This window comes from Martes martes, assembly GCF_963455335.1.
Source record: "Martes martes genome assembly, chromosome: 13".
Taxonomy (NCBI): domain Eukaryota; kingdom Metazoa; phylum Chordata; class Mammalia; order Carnivora; family Mustelidae; genus Martes; species Martes martes.
In genome coordinates, this window is record NC_137901.1 from 37,267,048 (window position 1) to 37,293,083 (window position 26,036).

Here is a 26,036-nt window from a genome sequence, read left to right on the forward strand (position 1 = left end):
ATATTTTCCCCTCTGTTAATCTAAGGGATAACTCACTGCAGCTCTAGGGAGTCCCCTATCAATACAGAAAAGATAGGGCTGATGGAAATCAAACTCCTAAATTCAGAGAACCATCTCAAGCCACCATTCTGCTAAGATAACCCACTGTAAAAAGATACAACCAGTGACAACCACTGCTGAGTAGGGGTGAGCACCTCAGCACATGTGCCCAGAAGACCAACCCCTTAACAGAAGTTCTGACAAAGGACCCCGAGAAGAAGTTAAAAATTAGGCACCTAATGAGCATCAGATAATCCTTTGATTTTTACAAATACAAAGAAAAATATTAAGGACAAGATCACCATTTTAGAAACTTCCTATGACAGCAGCAAACCTAGATGATACTAATATGTAGGCAACATACAAGTGAAGCTAGACTTCCCCCCATCCACAGCTGCTGACCTGGGGAGCAAGGGATCTGAAATCTACATTCTCATCACAGTAAGCCACCTTACAACAGCCTCTGTTAAATGGGACACACTTTCACAAATGTCTTTTATACACACGCAATATTTCTTTTTGTTTTTCTTAAGAGTTCCTTTTTTCAAAACTGGCCAAGTTGGGTGGGAGAGCCAATGTCTTCGGCTTAAGTTTTAGCTTTGCCTTTCTTTACAGTCCATTTCCTGGGGCCAAGTCGGTTTGGGGTTTTGTTTTGTTTTGTTTTTTAAGTATTCAGAAACATATGCTACTGTATTGCATGTTCAAACACCCATGTGGAAATAGTCCCCTGGACTTATACATTCATTCTTAAGAGACTGGAGTATGCAAACAAGGATGCACTGGGCAGAGGGCCAGTTAATAAATCTCATTTCCTACAAGCATCTGCATGAAACGGAGCTATAGGGAGTAGCCTCTCTAGGGAGAGCCAGAGCCCGACTCATTCGTTCTGTGAATTAAACACTATCACCTCAGATGGCCCACGCCACATTTGTTTTTTAAGCACCTCTTAAAATATATGGATTTCCAGTGCTCATAAATGCAATGAGGAAGCTGGGTCCAAGAAGGCAATCACACAGTAGAAATATCCACATAGCTCTGCTGAGCCATTTTTGCACTGGCCTCCTTGGACTGAAATTACTACTAGAAGGATAATTTCCTAAAGGTAACTTGCTCTTCTAATCAAAGTAAGCATGGGTTTCAAGTATGGTGAACCACCCTCTCTGGTCCAGACTATAAAAATGGACTTGGTTTACACAAAGAGATACCTGGAGTGAGATACGTGGGTCATGAACCATATCTGACCCTTATCCATGAACAATCTAGTGCAAATGGCATGACAAGAAGGTCTTTTGCTGGTAAGAGTGGCCACCTGACATTACTAGAAAGAACAGTACTGTTCCCTAGGTGTCCTCTCCTCTCCTCACCTGTGTTACCTCCTGGCTGGAGCTCCTAGAAGAGTAATAACGGCATTCTTCTTGTATCTCTGTAGATCTTTAATGAAAGTCTTTGTTTTAAATGTTTGAAGCTAACCTCACAGTGATTCTGTAAGAATGCAAGGAGATAATCTTACATCCATGAGCAACTATAGAAAATAAGGCCAAAGGTAAAGGACCCGCTTGAGGCCTACCTACAACACAGCGAAGGAATCAGGAAGAGAGTTCCCCTTTGATCATCCCAGGGCTCTGGGCTGTCCCCTCCACGGAACTCAAACTGAACTCTTCAGCACATGTCATTTTTGAGGGATATAATGAACCCACCACCTAAGCAAAATTTATTTGCTTAAATCTCTCTATTTGGGCTTTCACAGTACCTTCCAAGTTTCCTCAGCAATTAAATGGCAATATTATTCCAGCCTCAGGATGCCAAAATAATTATGGAACACTTCCTGGATAGAAACAGGTCTCAAATTTTTCCTTTCCCCACGCCCCTCCAAAAAAATAAGTGGTAGTTATACTACATTGGCCATCCACTTTGAAAGCAGAGCAGACCAAAGAAAACATAAGGTGTGTCTGTCTCAGCATACACCCTTTGTGTAATACAATACCAATATAACTTTGGAGGATTCCTTCTTCATTTAACCTATGACACCTCTCACTATGGTGTCCAGTAATCCTGTTACATAAAATACAAATGAAATAATGCTCTTACTGACTAAAGAATTTCTCCAGTTAGGTCTTTTCTTTAAATTCAGTTTTTTTTTTTTTCCTTTCATATAACTTCAGGTACCATTACAGGGACTCAGAAAACAAACTGGATATAATTTAGGAAATGAAAATAACTTAGATTGAATTGAAAAGGTAACTAAGCTTTTACTTTAAAGCAATATTTTATCACCAAAAGGTAGCATTTAACCTTTCCAACCAAGTCATTTTCCACCACCATTTCAAGTTTGTTCATATGACTAATAAAACCCAACTAAGCAACTTCCTTTGGCCTATGTGGTAAAATTCGAACTCCGTCTTAAAAACAACTGCTACTTACGTGGCAGAGATTAAATCACTGACAAAATGAAGGCTTCAAATCATATTACCTATACGGACAGTTGAACTAAGTGAGGTTTAAAAGCAACTCGGGGTTTTTGTTTTTGTTTTTAAATTCTATTTTAGGCTTTGGAATGTTCACAGGGAAAGGTGGATGAGTAAGGGAGAGAAGGGACCCAATGTTCCAATCACAAGGATCTCCAAGAGGAGAGTCCCAGACGTGGACCAATTTCGGTTTATATTAATACCAAGCGCTTGGACTCTGTAAGGATGCCATGTCAACATATTAGTTGGAACCATAAGGCATGAGATTTTGGTGACCTCATGGGCACAGCCAAAATTAACTCCAAGTATTTATATAACTGCCGGAGATGGCAGGGCAAAGGTTGCTTATAAATTTTTCTTTTTGAGTCAGCAAATAGGGTTTTTTTTTGGTAAAAGAGAGAGGAAGTGGGGTGCTTTGGGTCCCATGTTACAAATATGTCATATTTACACACACTGAATATTCTACCCACAATACCAGCGGAACGTTTAGATGAAGGCATTAAAAAAAGAAAAAAGAAAGAAAAAAAGAGTTATTTCCTGTTGCTCACTAACTGAGAGGATGCGCTCTAGAGGTATGTGTGCTCTGCCTTGAAGCAAAAGCATTGTTAGTGGTTATCAAGGTAACATTTAAAAATAACTACCCCAGTACAAAAGAACTTCAGAGGAAATATGAGGGAAGCTATCAGTCTCCCTTCAAGTCTGGCCTTGAGCTGCATTAGACTCTAGCTGCATTCTCCATTACATTGTTATCCTTATCAAACAATGCAAACAATTTTAATGAGCTTATCTACTAGAACATATTGCCAGATATGCTAATGTAAAAATGATGCCAACCATACAGACCCACTCATTAATCAAAAAGCTCACAATACAATGACCAAGATCAGTCCCATCCTCAAATCAGACCTCGGCAAAATAGCAGGAATTACCTTCCTACTGTTTAAAGAAGGGCGGGCTCCCCCACCCATGCGGACGCTATAAACTCCTAAGAAAATGCATAACGGCACCCGGGTTCCCTCAGGTCCACTGCAGTCGTCTCTTTCTAATAAACCATGGGTTCTATGGAGAAAATTTTGGCGAATGTCTGACACCGTGACCTCTGCTGTCAATCCTTGCACCAATCAGCGAGCAGAATTCTTACAAAGCTCCATCAATCTGGCGGTTTAACATCACAGACTGCAGCTTAATCTAGAGGATTCCATCTTTCCTGCACACACACCAGGGCAAGCTCAAACATTTTTCTCCCCATCCTCCTGTTCCCTGCCTCTAGGCACAGCCTATCCAATGGTTCCTTTAAAATCTAAAGGAAAGGAGGAAAGGAAGTGCTACAGCCTGTCTCCCTTTGGAGACGGGGGGGAAAATTGCTTGCATTTTTATCAGCGTGGAAGGAAGGAGATGGAAGGAGACCCCTCGGAGGCAGCAAACCTATTCACAAAATGCTCTCCATCTGCATTGGTGAAGCCTCAGCGCATAACCAACATGACACATGGAAACAGACAGCAAAATGATCACAAGCGCCTGGGCGAACGCACGTCTGCAGCCCGGTCCGGGCGCAGTGTCCAATCCATTATATAACGGGCCGGATTTCCGCGCGCCCCCGCCGAGCTCCCCCGCCCGGCGCCGCGCCCGGTGCCAGCCCCATTACCTGTAGGAACGCTCCCCGCGCACTGTGTGCTTCCGGAAAGGAATGATGGTCCCGTTATCCTGGATGATGTCGTTGTTGTTCTCGCCATTTGGGGACAGGGTTTGGGTCGGACCAGGCATTGGCGCACTCCCGAGGAAGGGAACAAACCGCGAAGGGCTGGCTGGTGAGGAAGGTGGCTGCGTCTCGTCTTCCCGCTCGCCTGCTCCTCGCGCAGACCGTGCCTGCCTGCCGCCTGCTCGCTGGCTCCCTTCTCCCCGCTCGGCTCCCGCCCCGCCCTCCTGCGTCCCGCCCTCCCGGCTGCTGACGTCAAAGCGCCGGCAGCAGCACCGGGTCACGTGGCCGGGCCCCGTCACCATAGCAACCCGCTAACTCATCACCTCGCCTCAATTCGCACAGGGCCGAGGCGTGACCATGCCAGCAGCTCCAGGCAGGCACCGGGGTAGGCCTACATCTGGCATGTAAAACCCCAGGCCACCCCAGGCCCCCCTTACAGACTCGCCTCGTCTGAAAACCAGCTCTTCCTCTAACCATTTCCTTTTCGACCCGTGCTCCAACTGCAGCTGTGTACACAAAAGAACGATTCAGGCAGAGGGGTGTGGGAGACCCTTTAACTCCTTCAATACCAAGTTCTTACAGCATTCAAATTAAACTCGGTCTGGTCGCAAAAAAATATACAAAGACCTGGTGGCCTGCTCCAGAAAATGTACCAGACTAAAGGGGTTCAGATTTCCAGCTTCCTCCCCCATTCTCTCAACAGCAGCATCCTCTTCCCCCCCCAAAAAGCCCCAAACCTGAAGACCTAAGAGGAAACTGTATTTCCTTCGAATCAATGCAGCCTTTACTTTAATTATGTGAAGATTAAAGATTGCAAATGAGATTTTCTGCAGAAAAGAATCCTCAAAGGTTTTTTTTAAAAAAATAAATAAATAAAAAATAGCCATCATTTTAGAACATGATGGTAGTTACCCAAGACTCCCCATTCAAATTCTTAAACTGCCTCTTGATACAGATAATTAACTCCTTGCCATTTATTTTATTTTCATTTGAATTAAACCAGCCCAAACTCAATTAGTATTTGGAAGCTCTCAACATTCTAGCTGTTCTATATCATTGCAGTGTAGTATTCAAATACACTGGCCATGAGGCAGGTACTATTATCAACCTCCCTATTTTAAAATGAGTAAACTGGTGAGATTAAGTAACTTGCTCAAGGTCACAGAGCCAGGAAGTGGTGAACTGGAACACCAAAATGACATGCTTTTTTCAATGTGATTGGACAGTACTGATCTATATTTAATGTGAGCTCATAAATATAGATCAAGGTAAGAATCAAGTACTTTATGTACACTCTCAACATGACCACTGTGAAAAGAGCTGTGAACAGAATTGCTAGTACTAGGCAAAGTCGATGGATTAGATTATAAACTCTCAACAGACCCCAGATGCATCCATTGCTTTCCTCCAGAGAGAAGGGAGTTTAAAGGATTCTCTGCTTATCAAAAGTGGTTTCTGACCTTCTGTTGGGTGAGAAGGGAAGAACTGGGGTATAAAAGAAAATACAAGGCTATATGTGCTCACCCCTTCACATCATCGTGTGGTTTATCAGCTTTATCGTTTTGTGGTATAGATACTTTTAAAAAGCCAAACAAAAAACAATCTTGTCATTCCCGACAATTCTCCAGCCTATCTCCCTGGTAATAAGTTATTTCTGGCATCAAGCTTCTAGAATTAGAATCAAATAGTTCACAACCCAGATGGTAATGATAATCTCAAACAAGGGGGCCCTCCCCCCCCCATTTCATATTCTTCTTCTGGGCATCTTAGTTTTATTTTTCTGTCTTTCCAGTGAACTCATAGTGTACAAGTTGATTTTTTAAAATCCATATGTCAGCTTACCTGAGATTTTTTCCCCCTCATACAGTAAGGATCTACTTCAGACCTAAGACTTGCAAGATATACAGATAAATGTAAGTAAAAGATACACTGCACACTGAACTAAAGAGGCTTGAGAGTGTAGTCATCACTACGAAGATTATAGTTCCTCTATTTCTGTTACTGGTCCCATGGTTGTCAATTTCCTTACTAATTTGTTCCCTTTCACGAAAGCTTCCCCTTTCTTTAGGATAGTCTGAAGGTGAAAAGCACAGTCTACAAATCAAGTATTTAATGTTTTCAGAGTACATCCTCTCATTTTGGGTTCTTTAGTACAGCTTACTTCTCCATGATCTCATATTTAAGTAATACATATGACATAATTGGTATTATCATAGGGACTAAATTCATCAGAATTTGAATGTATAGCTCATTGGCTATATCAACTTATTTTGTGGAGACAGTACTCCCACTGTTTCTATGTCGCTCATGAAGGAGAAGACTATGGCCAAGAATTTGGGTTGAGGGGAAGGGCAGTGAGTCAGGTGAAAGAGGGATCTAAGGGTTCCTGTAAATCTTTCTCTAGGACTGCCATGAGCCATGTTACTATGGAGGGACCCAGAGAGCTCCAGAGACCTGTGATTACCCTCTGAGACACTGGGGTAACCGGGGTAATAATTTGAAAATACTAAACAGATGTGTTTTCATTCCTTTTCCCATAAATCAAGTAGGCTGGCAGCCATTCTCCTGTTCAGCCCTAGGGAGAAGGAGAGGGCAAATTCCACTTTGGGAACGAGGATGTAGGACACAGGGAAAGTGCAGAAAAGGCAAGAAGGGGGAGGAAAGAGTCTACCCCTTCCAAATCCGACTGAGTGTAGGAAGGAGATGAAAGGTGGAAAAAGCAGGTCTCCAAGGGAGATATTAGAGAGGTTTAGCTTTGTTCTCAGGCTTGCAGACTTACTTTGACCTCCTTTCCCATTTGAGACCCTGAGAAATAACACCTCAAGGAGTGTCTCCCCAACCCTCCCTCCCCAACTGGGCAAGGGTAGCCCCAGCACAATAAAGACTAAAATCAGTGGCTTGGTATGGCTTGGCAGAAGGGTTAGGGAGAGGGAAGGAGAGCTAAAAAACTGAACCATTACCCAAGAGTTGGAACTATTCAAAATTGCAAGAGACTATAATTCTATGAATTGGCAAGTTAAAAACCATTTGTTTCCCCACCTCTCAGCAGGTTGAGGACAGTCACATAGATCAATTACAGAAAAGAATACCTTTGCTAAAGCATCTATGAACATCCAAGTCTGGATAGAGGTTTTGTCCTACGTGTATAGGTGTTTCTAAAATAAAATACATGCAGGCGATAAATCTCCAACTGCCCTGTGGAGAAATGGCTCTTCTCATCAAGCATCATGATTAAAACTGGGGCTCTGGAGCCAGGCCGACTGGAGTCCCCCGCTGGGTTTCACTACACGCTAGCTGTGTGACCTGAGCGAGTTACTTTGCACCTGCAAGATTTGGTTTCTTCACTTTCCTCACCTAGAAAGGAGGTGTAATGATACTGGTTTCATACGGTTGCTGGGAGACTAAATTACAGAATATATTTAAGGTAGTTAACACAGTGTCTGGCATATGACAAATGCTCTTTAGTGGTAAAGGTTATTTTAAGGTATACTCTTGTGTATCAGAAGCTGGTACAATAAAAAGAGAAGTCCCAGGCTTGATCCTCGAGGAACTCATAGGATTGTAGCAAGCAAGATAAAAATACCAGCAATTATGATACAACATCATGCTGTAATCATAGCACCATATAGGGTGACATAGGCCCATAGAGGAGGAGCACCCAATTCAGAAAGAAAATTAGGAAGTGGGTCCGAAAAGTTCCCCCAAGGAACTATCACCAAAGCCTAATGAATACTAACTAACTATAACTATTTTGTTCACTTACTCTGTGCAAGCTAGAATATAATATCCTTTAGGGTAGGAGCTCCAGCTGTTTTGTTCACTGCTATCTCTGCAGCTCTTAAAATGGAGCCTGGAAGCCAGCAGGCACTAAATGAATACACCATTCATTCAGTTATTCAACAAATACCTAACTTGATTCTCACAGAACCCCTAATGACAAAATTGAGACGAAAAGCAAAGCAACTTGTCTAGTATTGGACATCAGGTTTTTTTGGCCCCAAAGTTCTGATGCTCATCCATTAGGCTGTATGGCATTTGAAATAGAAATGGTAGTGTAGGGGGAAGATAAAAGATTTCTCAAGCAGCTATACTTTGGTACCGAGGTAGGCTAGGATGTGGGGTCTCTGGGAAACAGCAATTTGTTTGGTATGGACCAAGAGCAGGTTACAGATTGACAGGAGGTCAGGCAAGGACCAGGGACAGAAGAGTGCCATGGCCCTGCTAAGGAGCTTGACCTTAATTCTGAAGGTGTTTTAGAACCATGAAGTACTTTAGGGAGAAAAGTTAATGGTGAAATTTGCTTATCACAAAGGTCTGATGCCAGTAGTGTGGAGAATATATCAGATAAGTCTAAAATGGGTCAGTGATGAAGGCCTAAATTCAAACAGTGGCCAAGGGGCTGTAGAAGATAGCACAGATCTGAGTTCTGAGGGTCTAATGGTTAGGACTTTTTGACTAACTGGATGTAGGCACCATCATTAATGGAGGTTCTGGGTGGGTGGTGAAGGAGAAAGACATTTCAAATGAATCCCAAGTTTATGGCTTGGGTGACCAAGTGAATAATGGTATCATTTATCAAGCTAGGAAATACAGATTGAATTGCCTTTCTGGAAGAAAGGTTCTCAATGTGTTTGGACATAAAAAAAAAGTACTTCTAGAATATCCGAGAATGAGCAGTTACTGGGCTTCACACATAGTAGGTGTTCATTAAGTATTTGTTGACTAAGGAAATATATGGGTCCTTGAATTCATTTATTATGTTTGACTTGGAGGTACATAGGATTTGAAGGAAATTATCTCACAGGTGATAACTGAAGTGGTGGGTGTTGGTGCCCTCAGAGAGAAAGAGAAAGCTTGCCATGGAACTCTTTAGAAGCCTAGGGATATAAAACAAGCCTGCAAAGAACGACTGAGGAGGATTTTTGCCTGGTGGGGCAAATCAAAGAATGGTTTCGCTCTGCCCAAGGGACAAACAAGTTTCAGAGAGAAAGTCTCTCAGGCCAAATGTCATAAAGTTTGAATCATATAAGGGCAGAGGAGGGTTTCCTGGATTTAGTGAGGTGTTCTCAAATATATTTTTTAAGAGGTTGGATTTCAGATCAGATCCCATCAATGATTTCTGAAGAAAATAAATAAATTATTCAAGTAGGGAGAACTGAAATTCTCTGCAAAATCACTCATATTCTGACTAATCTAAGATCTTTGAGGAAGGAGGAGATATTAGATCAAGGTTCATACACAGTATTGGCAACTACCTAGAATAAGTATTTGCACTTACTGCACTGGGAAAAAAAGTTCCCAGCAATATCCCTTCAATATGTTCATTAATGAGCACCTGTTAGGCACCAGATGAACTGACCCTTCTTCTGAGCTCCCATTCTAGTGGGCCTATGACCCCCCCCCCATTATTGGTTTTCAAATATTTAAAATGCATGCTTGGAGAGCAGGATTGCTTGGAGAGCAGACCCAGAGGGCACAGAACTATGAGAGCAACAAGGAAAAAAGGGAAACCATCAGAAGTCTCAACACACAGGTCCACTCAAGGAGGACGGAACTGGGTACCAACACAGAGTCTAATTTTCAGACTTCCTAGGCTATAGCACAATCACATTTCTCTGGAGACTTCAGTCAGTGACCACCACCAAAGTCATTGTGTCTCTACTGCTCCAACATGTGAAGTTCATCTAGGACAGGGATTTTGTATTGTCTTGGATTTGAGAAATCCAAGAGATGATAGCAGAGAAGATATGAAATCGTTAGCCAGGAATGGCTGTTAATCCTGATTCCATTCCAGAAGCCCCTGCTCATCACAAATGCCTTTCCAGGTGAAAACATGTTCACTGAAGCTGATAATCGCTGCTGTCAAAGGCATTCACAGCTGTCACACCACTTTGGATGGGGGCTTCTGTAGATTGTTATCACCTCCGATTACAGACAGGATTCCACTTAGCAGTCGCACTGTTGCCCTGGGAAAAGTAATTTCTCCCAAGTGTATGTCCTAGGACATTTTCCAGTACAGAATGGCAGGGACAGGTTATCAATCAGTAGCTTAAAATACGCCCCACACCCAAAATAATAGCAGTGGAATGAATATACAATTGGCCAGCCAGTGGTGCTGGCTCTGACATTGCCCTGGTGGCATAGAAATGTATTTGGGATTGGCTCGTCTTTTTCACTGCTTTTAATCCCAAGAGAGAGCAGATTTTTTTAGTTCGTTCTTTAGATCTTATGAGAATTTTAGGATATGTAGATGCCTCCTGGTTTCTCGTAATAAAATTTTACTTAAAATTGGTGAATTTCCCCCCCACATGAAGCCCCTTCAAGGCCAACCTAAAAGGTATGCTCATCCATGATTGACTTTTGAGATTACCTATCCTTGTAGATTACTTATCAGCCACATTTATAGCTATGCTACTATGTTCATGCAGAGTTTGGCAAGGGTCCTCCATATCGGCTAGTAAAATAGCAAGGTTTCTGTAATGTCATGACACAGGACATGCCACTGCCCAAGATGTCTCTGTGTGCTGGAGTTTTCTAATTGGCTTTTCCTTGGATTTTTCTCAAACTTGGATTTAATTTTGTGGAATAATTCATAGGACATGATGGGAATGCAATTTAAAAACACTCAGGGCATTAGGATTTCTGTAATCATTCAATCAAACCTGTGCAGTGTGAGGTTTCAGTGTATTAAATAAGAATGTGCTTTTGAATTATACCAGCTGGCTGAATTTAAGAGCCTTAAATATGTTTTCCATAAAAATACAATGTGATGAATGTTAATTGAAGAAGGTATTAAGTATCACAGAAATATAGAAAATACAGCAACCATGCCTGGGGAAACAGGAAAAGCTTCACCAAGGCAGTGATGTTTGTATCGGGGCTCAGTCATTCAATAAATATTCATAAAGCACCTACAATGTGCCAGGAACAATGCTAAGCACTGGCAATATAGAAATTGACAAAACAGAGACAAGATGCCCTGGCCTCGTGGAACTTAACACTTGAACGAATGTGTACATCATGGGATAGAGGAGCAGTTGGAAGAGAGGAGTTCAAGAAGGTTAAAGAGGGACCAGAATGTACAGGGCTCTGAATGGCCATTGTGAAGAGTTTGTCTTAACACCAAAGTTAGAAACCTTTTATTTGTATAAGTGTTAGCAACATCTGCTGACAAAGATGTGGAATTTTAACAATGACAACAATAGCAACAGCAACACCTAACATTTATTAGATCCTTTTTGATGGGCCAAGTGCTATGCTTTAATGCTTTGGGTATATGAACTTATAAGGAGCGATTTTAAATCACCCTTGTCAGAGGAGGTAACTGGCTAAAAATAACTTCGCCTGATCACCAGCCAGGAAGTGGCAGAGCTGGGCAGGAACATACCTGCCAGGTGTCCATCGTCATTCTTACTCACTAACAACAGCCTGCCTTTTAAAACCTGGGTGTGAGAATGCTGAATCTAAGGTTGGGGAATAGCAGGGATGAGACTTCAGACATCAGAAGTTCGTGGAGGTAAGAGACTATTGACTGCTGCCCTGAAGGCAATTAATTCAGTCTAGGAAGCAAGGAGGTAAAGTCAGGAAAAGACTGAAGGCAGGGGCAACCCGGAAGGGATGGGAAGCTGTTACAGAAGAGCACTATCCGTGGAATTAAGGGATTAGAAGAAGTGAAAAGATAGGAATTGAAAATTATGGTTAAGGAAAAGATGGGCGGGGGGGGGGGTGTCTTTTCTTACCCTTATTGATAGTAATTAACTTTTGATAATAATTAACTATTGATAGTAATTAACTTTTTTCCTGAATAAACCTTAACTATCAATGCCCATTTCTAAAAACTTTTTTTTAAAAAGATTTTATTTACTTATTTGACAGACAGAGATCTTGAGCAGGCAGAGAGGCAGGCGGGGTGGGGGGAAGCAGGCTCCCTGCCGAGCAGAGAGCCCTTATGCGGGGCTCCATCCCAGAACCCTGGGATCATAACCTGAGCTGAAGGCAGAGGCCCTAACCCACTGAGCCACCCAGGCGCCCCTCAATGCCCATTTCTTTGCTATCTTCTGGAGGGGAGAGAAGATCATGGGCTTTTTTTTTTTTTTTTTGGTACTTATTTCCGAAGTTAAAATCTGCTTTCATTTTCACTACGCCAAGATTGTTGTAATTCAACCATCCAGCTAGAGACATGCCTATTCGAGAGTTCTTACGGAAATGTGTCTGAGCTCAAGCTCATGAAATTCTTTCATTTCCTTCCCCTATTTTATTTCCATGTTTAAATTGAGCACATCTTGTTGAACTGACTGGGTAGGACAACTGAAAAAGGATAAAAGGCATCTTGGGCTCAACTGGTGGCAAGAGAAATGAAGAGACTGTGGGTTCCATTAACAAACAATCTTCAGAAGGCACAAAAGCTTTCAAGAGAGGATTTCTTTAGGGCTCCCAAAAGTCAACTAACCCGGTTGGTTTTATTTCTGACTTTGATATTAAGAAGTTCAAACTCAGTGAAGGGACTAACTAACACATGTGAAGCTAGGAGGCAGGGTACGTGAGTGGTGAAGAGAGTAGTTCTAACAGGTACCAGTGGCCTTCAGAGTTTCAGAGCCGCCCAGAACTCAGGCCACCAATGGCAAACAGAGACACTGGGAGGGTGGGTCTTCTAGAGCCTGGGGCTTCTCTGTCAAGTCTGGTACATGGCACCAGAGCTATGGCTCACTGATGTCTCCTCTACAGTGTGTCAGGGGAACATGAGGCTAACAGCTGGGAAGCAGTGTGAGTAATAGAAGAGAAATTCCCCAATTTCTGACCTCATCCAAATAAAATTTTTTAAGAAGAAAATTAAAGAAGCTAGTTCATTTAAAAAAAAAAAAGCAACTGGAAATCATGAAGACTAAGTTTCTATCAGAAATGGTTTAATTAGAGCCTATACATTGTTTATTCAAGAGCTTAAAAGCCAAGTACTTTACCTGCAAGTTCTCAATTCACATTCACTAAATATCTATAGAACATGAAGTGTCCACCTACAGAGTATAGAGCACATGAAGACAAAGGGTCACCTTCAACTAGCTTCCATTTAATTTATATACGAAGTTATCAGATTCTTAGGAAATACAAAAGGATCTTAGTCTCAACAACATATGGAAAGCCACAAGAATTTAATAGTCAGCTGATAGCGCTACAATCAATTCTAGCTCTCCTACACCGCCTGCCTCTCCTACCCTCCCCCAAACCCCTAATTCCAGTCTTCAGGGAGGATCCCACCAGCCTTCAAGGATGCAATGGGACCATTATAAACAAGAAGCAATGGCATGTCTACTAAATTTTTATTATTCACGTCTTTCCATCCTGCTGGGAACTATTCCTTCAAACCTTGTGATTCTAGTAGAGTTTGCCAATTACAATATTCCATCTTCCTGGCCCTAAGGATTGATTGAGTTAGGCCTATGATCAAGCTGTTTAGAATATTTCTCTAGCATTTAAAAAAATATTAAAGCTGTAGTGTGTGTGTGTGTGTGTGTGTGTGTGTGTGTGCATGCACCCATGTGCTTGGGGGGGGGCAGAGATAATACCCTCCTTACTGAAGATAACACTTCAGAATTGAGAAAATAATATAAATTGTGGGGCAGAAATAAAAAGCATCCAAATCAGAAAGTAAAATTGTCACTATTTCCAGATGATAGGATATTGCATCCTCATCCCAACTCCAAGAAAAACCTGTTAGAATAAGTAAATTCAGTAAGGTTTCAGGATACAAAATTAATTTACAGAGCCAATTGCATTTCTATATAGTAATCAACTATCAGAAAGAGAAATTAATCTCATTTACAATGGCATAACAAAGAATAAAATACCTAGAAGTAAATTTAACCAAGGAGGTGAAAGACCTATACACTGAAAACTGTAAATCACTGATGAAAGAAACTGAAGACACAAATAGGTATTCCATGTTCATGGATACTATTGTCAAAATATTAATACTGTCCAAAGCAATCTACAGATCTGATGAAATCCCTATCAAAGCTCCAATGGCATTTTTTTAAAACAAAAAACAATCCTAACGTTTGTATGGTATCATGAAAGATCCAGAAGAGACAAAGCAGTCTCAAGGACGAAGCTGGAGCCATCACACTTCCTGAGGTCAAACTATATTGTAAAATGGCACTAATAAAAAAAGAATGGCACTGGCACAAAAACAGACACATAGATCAGTGGAATGAATAGAGAGCCCAGAAATAAACCTATATATATATATAGGATATGTATTTTTTTAAGATTCACTTATTTGTTTTAGCAGGTGTGCACTGAGGGGGCGGGGAGATGAAGGGAGGCAGAGGTAAAGAAACTCAAGCAGACTCTCTGCCTAGCACAGAGCCCCATGTGGGGCTCCATCCCACAACCCCAAGATCATGACCTGAGACAAAATCAGTAGTAGGCCACTTTACCAACTGAGCCACCCAGGTGCCTCTATAAGATTAATTTATGATAAACGAGGCAAGAATATACAATGGGGAAAGTACAGTCTCTTCAATAAATGGTGCTGGGAAAACTGGACAGCTATACACACTAGAATGAAACTGGACCCCTACTTCACACCATATAGAAAAATGCATAATAGTTTCCAGACTTAAATGTAAGACATAAACCTTTAAACTCCTGAAGGAAACATAGGGGTTAAGCTCCTTGATGTCAATCTGACAATTATTTGTTGGATTTGACACCAAAGCAAACAAACAGTGGGACTACATCAAACTAAAATCTCCTATACAGCAAAGGAAACCATCAACACAATGAAAAGGCAACCCATAAATAGGAGAAAGTATTTGCAAGTCATACTTAGTAAGGGGTTAATATCCAAAATATATAAAGAACTCATATAACTAAATAGCAAAAAACAATCATTTAAAAATGCAGAGAAACTAAAGAGACATTTTCCCCAAAATGCTATACAAATGGCCAATGGGTACCTGTAACGGAGCTCAGCATCACTAATTATGAAGGAAATGCAAACCAAAACCACAATGAGGTACTACCTCACACCTCTTAGAATGGCCGGTGCCAATAAGACAAGAAATAAATGTTGGCAAAGATGTGGAGCAAAGGGAATCTTTGTCCCCTATTGATGAGAATGTAAATTGGTATAGCTGCTCTGGAAAACAGTATGGAGTTTCCTCAAAACGCGAAAAACAGAAGTACTTTATAATCCAGTGATTCTATTACTGGGTTGTTAATGGGAAGGAAATGAAACCACTAACTGAATAAATATCTGCACCGCTATATCCACAGCAGCATTATATACACTGGCTAAGACATGGAAGCAAACTAAAATGTCCACAGACAGGTGAATGGCTAAGGAAAACGTGGTACATCCCCCTGCCAAAAGTGGAATATTATTCAGCCATAACAAATTGAGATGTATTGCCATTTGGGACAACATGGATGGACCTTGAGGGCATTATGCAAAGCAAAGGAAGTCAGAAAGAGAAAGACAAATACCATATGATCTTACTTGTATGTGGAAGCTAAAAAAACCAACCAACCACAAATCCGAGGTACAGAAGAGTGGGAGGTAAGTAAAATAGGTGAAGGGAGCCCAAAGGTACAAAGTTCCAGCTATAAAATTAACAAGTCCTGAGGACATAATGTACAACACGGTGACAACATAATATTGTATTGCACCTTTGAAAGTTCAGGAAGTAGACCTTAAAAATTCTCATTTTCAAAAAGAAAAAAAAAAAAAACCCAGTTGTAACTGTGCTGATAGATATGAACTAGACTTACTGTGATCATTTCCAATATATACAAATATCAAATCATTGTGTTGTACACCCAAAACTAGTACAGGGTTATGTGTCAATTAATCTCAATTTAAAAAAAGAAAATATAGTATAAATTGTATAGTTATTGTATTTTGCAAGGAGAAGTAGAAAGAGGTCATAGTTTAGATTAATACTCTCAAATTTGAATCCAGATGCTGGTTCTTAAAAGTTGAGTGAACTTGGCAAATTACTTCTTTTAGCCTCAGCTTCTTTATCCATAAAATGGGGTATACTAACATTCACAAGGTAATACTTTGAGATAAAAAGCTAGTTCTTCTTCATCTACTGAGGCTGTAATGGCTTACCCTTTTCCCTTTAGAGGTTTGATCTAGTTCTTCTCCCCGTGAATCTAGGCAGGACTTGTGGCAGCTTTGAAGCACAGATTTTGAGTAATAGATTTTATTGGCATAAAAATTACACCAACTAGTTCCTAGCCCAGACTTTACGACAACTAGCAGCTTCTGCCTTTGTCTCTTGGAAGCCAGCTTCCCTGTAAGAAGTTCAACTCTCCTCCATCACCACGCTCTGGGAAGTACAAGCCATGTGGAGAGGCCCCAGAAAAAGAGAACATGGGGAGGAGGAGGGAAGGAGGAGTGATAGGGAGGGGTGGTGAACCCACAAAGTTCCAAGTCCATGACTGAAGAAACATCATCCTGCCCCAGCCACCACAGAGGATAGTGATCCACTATGTGGATTGGAGACAAACTGCCTACCCAAGACCTTCCTGAGTTCCTGAGGCACAAAACCTGGAGCTTTAACAAACTGGATGTTTTAAGTTTAGGAGTTTGGGGATCATCTGTTATGCAGTAATACAGATAATACCAACACCCTGTTGGATCTCTATTGCTGTGTAAAGAATCATTCCAAAACTTAGTGGGTTACAACAGCAGTCATGTTATTATTGTTTATTCTGCAGGCTGACTAGACACAGTAAGTGGTTGTCACTTATGATCTCTCATGCAGTTATAATTAGAAGGATGGCTGACCACGGGTCATCTCAGTGGTCCTCAGCCTCACAACTGGTGGTCGATATTGCTTTTTGGTTGGGACCTCAGCTGGGGCTCTGGGGGAACACCAACACACACCTCTCCCCATGGCTGGGCTCCCTCACAAAATGGAGGCTAGATGCCAAGCATGATCATCCTCAAGAACAGGCAGAAGAGCATGGGGTTTCAGAATCTACTCTTGGAAGTCCCAAAGCATAACTTGCCAGTCAAGGTAACCCAGATTCAAGAAGGGATATTGATTCCATCAGAATCATAAATGTGAGGAATATCAATGAAACACTAGAAAAGAAACATGTGGGAGGGGAGCATATTGTGGTAGCCATCTATGAAAAATACATTCTGTCACACCCACCCTGTTCTACCTCCTTAACTCCCCATTTCTTCCACACAGGGTTGTTAAAGAATTAAAGAAAGAAAGAAAAAAAAAAAAACCCAAAACAGTGCTCAAGTACTGAGTTTCAAAATGGGCCTTAAAGCCCAGGGCATGGAGAATAACCTGAAGAAAAATTTGTGAGCCTCAAAAGTCTTATTTTCAAGTATCAAAGGCTTAAGATCCTTGAATGATTCAGAACTTAAAGTTCATGCTATAAATCACAATACTACATTATGAGTTGGAGACCTTTGAGGTAGGAGGCTGGTGCATGTCCCTGAGAAGGGTTCCTGCCCTCTCTCCTATTCCCAGGCATGACTCAAGTCAATTTGGGAATCTGCAAGCAGAGGGAACCAGTCCTTTGCCTTCTGTCTGGAACCCTCAGGGACGGGCAAAGCCACACAAGAGCTTTCCAACTCACCACAACACAGGAACAAGAGGGGACAGATGTCAGTGAATGGCTTAGCAGGATATGGATTTTTCTGCAGAGAGGCCAAATATTTCTGGGGAGGGAGAACCTACCTGGCCCCAAGTGGTAGTAACAGAAACATCAGCAGAAAGTAGATGTCGTCTGCTGAACAAGCACGTTTCCCTGAGGGAAAGTTGCCCTCAGTGCAACTCGAAAAATCGGATCTCTATTCAGGTTTCCAGGAGCACCTTGTAAAAATGTGGTGTGGTGTCTACAGTCATCACCGCACTCCCTGACTTACTGAATAAGCAGACCAGAGGCAGAAATCAGGGCAGCGCCATTGCTTTGGACGAGGCACAGAGCATTTAATGAGGAAGCTTCTCCCTTACTTGGCTCCCCACGCTTTGTCCCCTCTCCTGCTGGAACTGGACCCATACCCGGCACTCGGTTTTGAGGCCTCAGAATCTTTGCCCCACCCCCACCCCGTCTCTCTGATTTGGTCACTGTATCTGTTCGTTTCACTTTGAGACATGAAACCTAAGACATCTGGGTCCCTCCTTTTCTTTGGCCACTCCCACACCCCACTGCCCACCTACTACTTCATGCCTAGATTACTGAGACTTGAGAGATTTCCTCGATTCCTTACACTTATTTCTCAAGGCTTCTGACCTGTCACCCCAAGAGCTATCTTTCGTCCCTTCTTTTTCAAAGGTCTTCACTGGTTTCCTATCACTTTTAGGATAAACATTCAACGTTTTACTTTGGATAGGGAAGTGCCCTAATACAATCTGACAAACCTATCCTTCACCATATATAGGAACCTCTCAATCTGGCATGCTAGTTCTGGTTACCTATTAACCTGGCATGCTAGTTCTGGTTACCTATTAACCTGGCATGCTAGTTCTGCCTTTGGGAATCAGCATGAGGAAAGACTTCCTCCACATGTAGTAAGCGGAGAGAAGAGCCTGTAAATATTTCTATTTTGAATCCTTCACATGTATTCTTGGAGAGCGGGATTCTTCCCTGCCATTATTGCACTGGGCTAGGTTCAGGCCTGCTAGACCTCTCCTCGATCTTTTGAAAAGAACTTCAGCCTGCCTCACAGTAAACCCAGGAAGAGGATAGCAACTCAGGTCAAATGAATTATGATGTAAATGTAACAGAATCTGAGCTGTCCTCTCCTTAGAGTCCCTGTCCATCCAGAACATTCAGGACGTGGAGAGACAGCCAGGACCATTCATCCACTATCTCATCTTCACAACTGCACTGACTGATCCAATTGCATCATCAAAGTCAGAATCCGGGTTTTCAGCCAATTAAAACATCAGCTTAAAAATTCATAGACAAGTCTGGCGTGGAAGAAGAAATGAGGAAACCTAGTGTTGCTCTTTCCTAGATTCAAAGTTCTGCAGAGGGGGAGTCCTGAGGCGTGGAACGACAGGTCCCAAAAAACGTTTCTCTGGCTGGTCACTTACATTGGGACACAACCCGCCAAGCTGCAGCCTGACATCCTGCACTCAAAACTCGGGGTAAAGTAAATCATCCCACAAGTGGTCTCCTCCCACATTCGCATTACTTGAGAAGTGTTCCTGAAGTCTGGACATCGCTCTGTGGAGCTGAGCCAATAAACTTCACAGCAGTTATGAAACAGCTGCAAATCCATGCTTAGGTCATGCCTGGTGCAAATACTATATAAAGGACACATTCACATTGAGAAAAGCGACACGGCTTTGCTAGTGCCAGGCAAGCTGAGCAGCCTGATTGGGCTGAGATGACTTTAGAACCCCATTTGGGGATTGTTTCCTCATTAGACGATTCCAGGATGCACAGCTACCCTGCACTACTTTTCAGATTTTATTTTCTTCAATCCCCCCCTCCCTCCAGGCCAAACAATAACGTACTGCCCTGTTCTAAATCTATCACTTTAGCCGCTCACGACACGGCAGGCAAGAAGCCAACCACAAACCACAACAAAAACAATCTGTCTGACCTTTCCGAGCTTTTTCACACTGACTGTACCTGGCAAAACACAATGCCCTCCAGCAAGGGGAGGTGTTGCCATCCACCGTATCGCATTTACTGAAAAGATCTTTCTCTGATTACCTTGAATATCAGTCAGGCCAAGGTGAGAGCCAAGTTTTCTGTGTGATTTTACACCTAACTGTCAGTCTCTGCAAGAAATGGAAAGCTCCGTGAGCTTTTGGATTCTGGTCCAAAGAGCTTTATCAATTTTATTAATCTCGAGATGGTTTCCATTCCTAAAGTTATGCAGTTCTAGGAACTGAAGCAGATTTGTGTAAAACGCTTCGTTCTACTGCAGTCGGAAAAAGGTGGCATTTCAGTGGGAAGGCTTTCAGCAAAGAATTGCAGCAGATAATCCCTGAGTGAGGAAGGGTGTCAGGCTGTGAACGAGGAGGAGGGGGACCTGCAGAGTTCATAGTTTAGAAAGGCTTTGAAAAGAACTCTATTCCTCCCAGCTTCCACTTAAGTGCTTAAAAAACTTGTCGTAAATACGATAAAGTAAATAGGATCACGCCCAGGAAATTGCTAAAATCCCAGCTCAAGGTAGCAGAGGAGGATTAGAAGCTCAACTGAAAACTCAAATATTCAGAGCCCCAGAGCATCAAGGGCTCCTAATGCAGTAAAACCTGGCCTCTTTCCCCCCAGCCACAAATCCAATCACTCCAAGACAGGAGAGAGCCAGCATCCACTGCGCTAACCTGAACCATCGATTTCTTTGTTGATTCTTTGTTGATTGGAGAGTTTTGATCAAGCAAGTGCTATTTAGCTGATACTTTCCTGTGGTCCCTGGTGGTTCCAGAGTATGATGCATTTGACACTTAGGATTAAATAAAAAAATGTTTGGGTTATCCCATTATGACAAATAGTTGACCATAGGGCTTATCACTTATATTTTATTATATTAAGTATAAATAACATAAAATCGTATCACTTAATAAAATGGCCATATTTTCATTTCTGGACCAGCCTAGAGAAATACTACAGGATAAGGAACAGCAAGGCGTCAGCGAGTTTAACAAGTATATTAACCCCGGGGGGCATTCTGTCCATAGCTTCAGTTCAGATTAACCCTCATCAAGGAGTCTAAAAATATCATACATCTTTGCTTTATTCCCTTAAAACAAAACAAAACAAAAAAAACCATACTGTTCAATTATATACTGAACCATCAAATCCTACCCATTCTTCTCCAATTGCCCCTCAGTTTTTCTTTTTTTCCCTAATGTCACCTGAGCTACAGGCAAATGCGAAAACTTCTAAAAGCCCATCTGTGCTCTCCTTTCAATCCTCTCAACGTAGGGGACTATTTGTAATTTATGGATGAAGCAGAAGAATGTGAAGACATCCAGAATGCCTAATATTAAAAGCAAACATCTCTTACTACTTTCCCTTACCCCAATCCCATTTTAAGTAATTTATCTGTTTGAACTACTTCTGTTCAATTCTGTTTAATTCTTCTGCAGTTACAACTGTAGCTCTAAAAAGTCATTTTTTTAAAAAGATTTTATTTACTTATTTGACAGAGAGCAAGCGAGCAAGAGAGAGTGAGAAAGCATAAGCAGGGGGAGCAGCAGGCAGAGAAAGAGGGAGAAGCAGGCTCCCTACTGAGTAAGGAGTCCAATGTGGGACTCAATCCTAGGACCCTGGGGTCATGACCTGAGCTGAAGCCAGATGCTTAACTGACTGAGCCACCCAGGTGCCCCCCCCCCACCCCGTATGGTCTATTCGTAGTGTATCAACACAGTATTTTCTACTATGAAAGAAATTCAACACTTCCATTGCTTCTTGACTCTCTCAATTATTGTTAATATTTTGAATTATTCCAGCAATTACCATTATGACTTTGAAGCAACATTCTTTTTTTTAAAATCTTTTTTTAAAGATTTTATTTATTTATTTGACAGAGAGAGATCATAAGTAGGCAGAGAGGCAGTCAAAGAGAGAGAGAGAGGGAAGCAGGCTTCCCACTGAGCAGAGAGCCCAATGTGGGGCTTGATCCCAGGACCCTGAGACCATGATCTGAGCCTTAAGATCAGAGGCTTAACCCACTGAGGCTTAACCCACTGAGCCACCCAGGTGCCCCTTAAGCATCATTCTTAAAATCTTATTTTTGGGGTGCCTGGGTGGCTCAGTGGGTTAAAGCCTCTGCCTTCGGCTCAGGTCATGACCCTAGGGTCCTGGGATCAAGCCCCGCATTGGGCTCTCTGCTCAGTGGGGAGCCCCCTTCCTCCTCTCTCTCTGCCTGCCTCTCTGCCTACTTGTGGTCTCTGTCTGTCAAATAAATAAATAAAAATCTTTAAAAAAAAAGTCTTATTTTTGACTCATTCCAAGGAACATGACTTATCAACTCTCCATTTTAGATCTCTTCACGAACTTTCCTTCTTTTAATTTGCATGACTTTACCTTCATATTTATATTATATTCTATGACTGTATTTAAGGCTTCCTTGTTTTGACTGTAGATTGTTTCTAAACTTGAAGTCTAATAAATGGCACTTATGATTAGGTCATTTCTTCTTTCCAAAACACGAGTGGTGTCACCTTTCATAGGGAAAGAAATATAATCTCATTACCTCTTGCAATCCGAAGAATATCCTAACAAAACCATCAAGGTCAAATAGATTATCTTTCCACAGGTCATTAATTGTCCAAAAGCATGCCTCATTTTAAAGCTTAAGTTGAATCTTACCATATTCATGTATTTGACCTATCTGCATCTACATAGTTTTTCCTAGAGATTTTAACTATTTTTTTCCCTGAGAGAAGAAACCTGTAACTATCATTGTGTGATAAATGACACTCAGATTTGAACTCTAAATTTATAGCAGAATGACTTTTTTCTACAAGACCTTCCTCATGGAACCCACTAATTTAGGCCAATTGTTTTACTATTGTTCTTGGCATCTTGATGTTTCTTATAGTTGGACTCCTCTAGTAGTTCCATAGTTTTGGGGTGTTTTATTAACATTTATCTATTTCTGTCCTGTTTTCCTAGACTATATCTTCCAGCTGTTTGAGAAGAGGGGTGAAGTTTTCAAGACTTCAGGTCAGGAAATTCCTACCTGCTCTCATACTTTGTTGATAGTTGGGCTGAGTACAGAATTATAGTTCCCAAATCCATTTCTTCAGAGTTTTGAAAGCCTGGTTCTCTGGTCTCCCAGCTTCTAACATTATGTACCAAAGTTTATGCCATTCAGGTGATCACTTGAGTTGGTAATCTTCTCATTGTCTAACTTTACACACCAGAAGTTATCTAAGATGTCCTGTATCCTGGGTAAAGGCTTGGCCTCTTTTAATCTGAATCTTTAGGCCTTTCTGATTTGTTTTTTCCTTTAAAGACTTGAACTGTGTTGGAACTTCTAGACCATGCTTTCAGATCTCAGTATTTTTCATCTTTTTTTTTTGCTTTAGACTCTGGAATACTCTGTCTACATTCTAAGTCTTTCCTTTGATTTTTAATTCGCAAGAATTAAAAATTTCTAAGCTCGTCTTATCCATGGCAACTTTTTTTTTTTTTTTAAAGCAAATGGGTAATGGAGTTTGAGAAATGCAGCACTTTTCATTCTAAGGATAAATTTTTTGTTCTCTTCTATTCTCAGAATTATTTCATCTGGATTATAATAATTCTTTGAATTATTTCAACTGTTTTTTTTCCCCCATATTTTTGTCTTAAATTTTTTTTTAATTGGCAATATAATCCTACCCCCTTTCCATGTTCTAGAAGTTTGTCAATTTCTGGTACTTACTCCTGTTTCCAGAACTGCCATAAATTTCTTTTTAAATTGTTATTTCAACAGATGATCTGGAGAGAAGGGAAGCAAAGCTTGGTTTTTAGACTATTGTCTTAGAATTCAATGTTTCTAGGGACCCCTGGGTGGTTCAGAGGGTTAAGCGTCTGCCTTGGGCTTGGGTCGTGATGCCAGCATCCTGGGACCGAGTCCTGCATTGGGCTCCCTGTTCAGCGGGAAGCTGGCTTCTCCCTGCTTATGTGCTTGCACTTCCTCTCTCTCTGACAAATAAAATCTTTAAAAAGAGAATTCAATGTTTCTCAATTATTTGCATTGTGTTCAGTATTTTCCACTGTTTAAACACAAAGTGCAGACAAATTACTTGGTATTTGGGACTCAGAACTACTTGATCCTAATTTATCTTTCTCTCTTAATCCTCCAGTAATCATATTAAAGAATCCATCATCCCCTCCTACCCTCCTTGAGATGGTTAATGGTGTTCCTATTACCTCTAACTGATACCTGGAATGGGCTTTTTCCTCCTTAATCCTTATTTTACAGAAGTAGGCTCAGCTCAAAGTCCACCTCTTCTGAAGCCTTTATGGCCATCCTTAAGATAGCCCAAATTTTGTAATATTTAAAGCCATTTATTGAATTCCATCCAAGTGAATTGTTCTTTGTGCCAGAAATGTCACTTTTTTCAACCACAATTCTCTACCGTTTTTACTCTGAAATCCAAAATAATTTTACTTAAATGGAATTACATTTAAAAGCAAATGCTTCATATTTTGCTATCTCCCATACAATAAAATATTGAAGTTTTGATGAGATGAAGCTTTGGATAGAAGACATGAATAGACATTTTACCAAAGAGGACACACAGATGGCCAACAGACACATGAAAAGATGCTCAACATCACTCATCAGGGGAATACAAATCAAAATTACAGTGACATATCACTTCACACCTGTCAGAATGGCTGAAATCAACAACACAAAGAACAACAGCTGTTGGCAAGAATGTGGAGAAAGGGGAGCCCTCTTTCACTGTGGGAATGCAAAGTGGCATAGCTACTCTGAAAAACAGTATGGAAGTTCCTGAAAAAGTTAAAAATTAAATTTCCCTATAATCCAGCAATTGCACTACTAGGTACTGACCCAAAGAATACAAAAATACTGAAGGGATACATGCACCTTGATGTTTATAGCAACATTATCTACAATAAACAAATTTAATAACCAAATAACCACTTATGGAAAGAGCCCAAATGTCCAATGACTGTTGGCTAAAGAAGATGTGATATACACACAATGGAGTACTACTCAGCCATAAAAATGAAATCTTGCCATTTGCAATGACATGGACGGAGCTAGAGAATATTATGTTGAACAAAATAAGTCAAATACCATAGGATTTCATTCATATGTGGGATTTAAAGAAGAAAAGATTATGAAGGGAAAAAGAGGGAAGCCAAGAAACAGACTCTTAACTATAGAGACCTGATGGTTACCAGGAAAGGGGGGAGGTTGGAGGATGGGGAAATAGATGATGGGGATTAAGGAGGGTACTTGTTGCGATGAGCACTGGATATTGTGTGGAAGTGTTGAATCACCAAATTGTATACCCGAAACAATATTATACTGTGTAAACTGGAATTTAAATAACTTTAAGGAAACAAACAAACAAAAAAAAAAAAGGAAAGAAATTAGATAATGTGCCTGAGTTAGGCAATTTCTTAAATTTTGTTTTGAGCAGGAGGCAAAAGTGATAGGATACTCTTATTTCAAGACATCTTTCTAGAAGAATGGTTATCCTGCTTGGAGGCAATAATGACCTCACACAACATTCCAAGCACTCAAATCTTATTTTTTGACCAACCAAGTGAAATTTTTCTCTAAGCCGGGCACGGAAAATGATACTAATGGTTCAGTCCAGCTTGTAAGCCAAAGCAATGTTGTGTGAGTGGCGTTACCTCACACAAGTCTGAACTGTATCCCTCCCCAAGAGCAAAAAATAAAGTTGGAAGGCCAAGAATCCCATGAGAGGAACTCTGCCAAGTAGGTGTTATGTAGACTAGTCATTGCCTTGAAAAATCATAACTGAACACATCAGCATTTTGAACCATCTTGGTCCAGTAAAGGACTAACGCCATACTTCAAAGTAAGAGTATGAAGTATTGGAAAATAAAGAATCCTCATCACCTAGAATCTAGTTCTCTAGGGAGGCACTGAGGCTTATCTTGACCTTTCCTATTCTTATTCCCCAACGTAGTTTGATGTTAACCTGATAATCCCTGATGCATTTGAATTGTTTTCTTGAACTGAAACTGGACTAACTTTAGAACAGAAGCAAACACGTCCGTGCATGTAGCTTAAGCAGAATGATATTTTAGGTAAGCAAGGCTGAAAACCTGTCAGCCCCAGGACGAGCCGCTGAACAACCTCATGTCAAGGTAGTTTTATAGATTATGCAGAATTCAAGAAGCATAAA

The 26,036-nt window shown here is 41.2% G+C and overlaps 1 protein-coding gene across 4 annotated transcripts in view; it reads right to left on the reverse strand.

Moving 5' to 3' along the window:
* Window positions 1–26,036, reverse strand: part of MAPRE2 (microtubule associated protein RP/EB family member 2) — a 159,830-nt gene that overhangs the window by 91,567 nt on the left and 42,227 nt on the right. The window contains exon 1 of one of the 4 annotated variants that reach the window (XM_080821683.1): window positions 4,150–4,423. The exons of the other annotated variants lie outside the window; for them this stretch is intronic. Within the exon in view, the coding sequence (XP_080677809.1) occupies window positions 4,150–4,268 (119 nt within the window). The 5' untranslated portion in view covers window positions 4,269–4,423. Of the gene's footprint in view, window positions 1–4,149; window positions 4,424–26,036 lie in introns of those variants that run through there. 4 annotated transcript variants of the gene reach the window in all.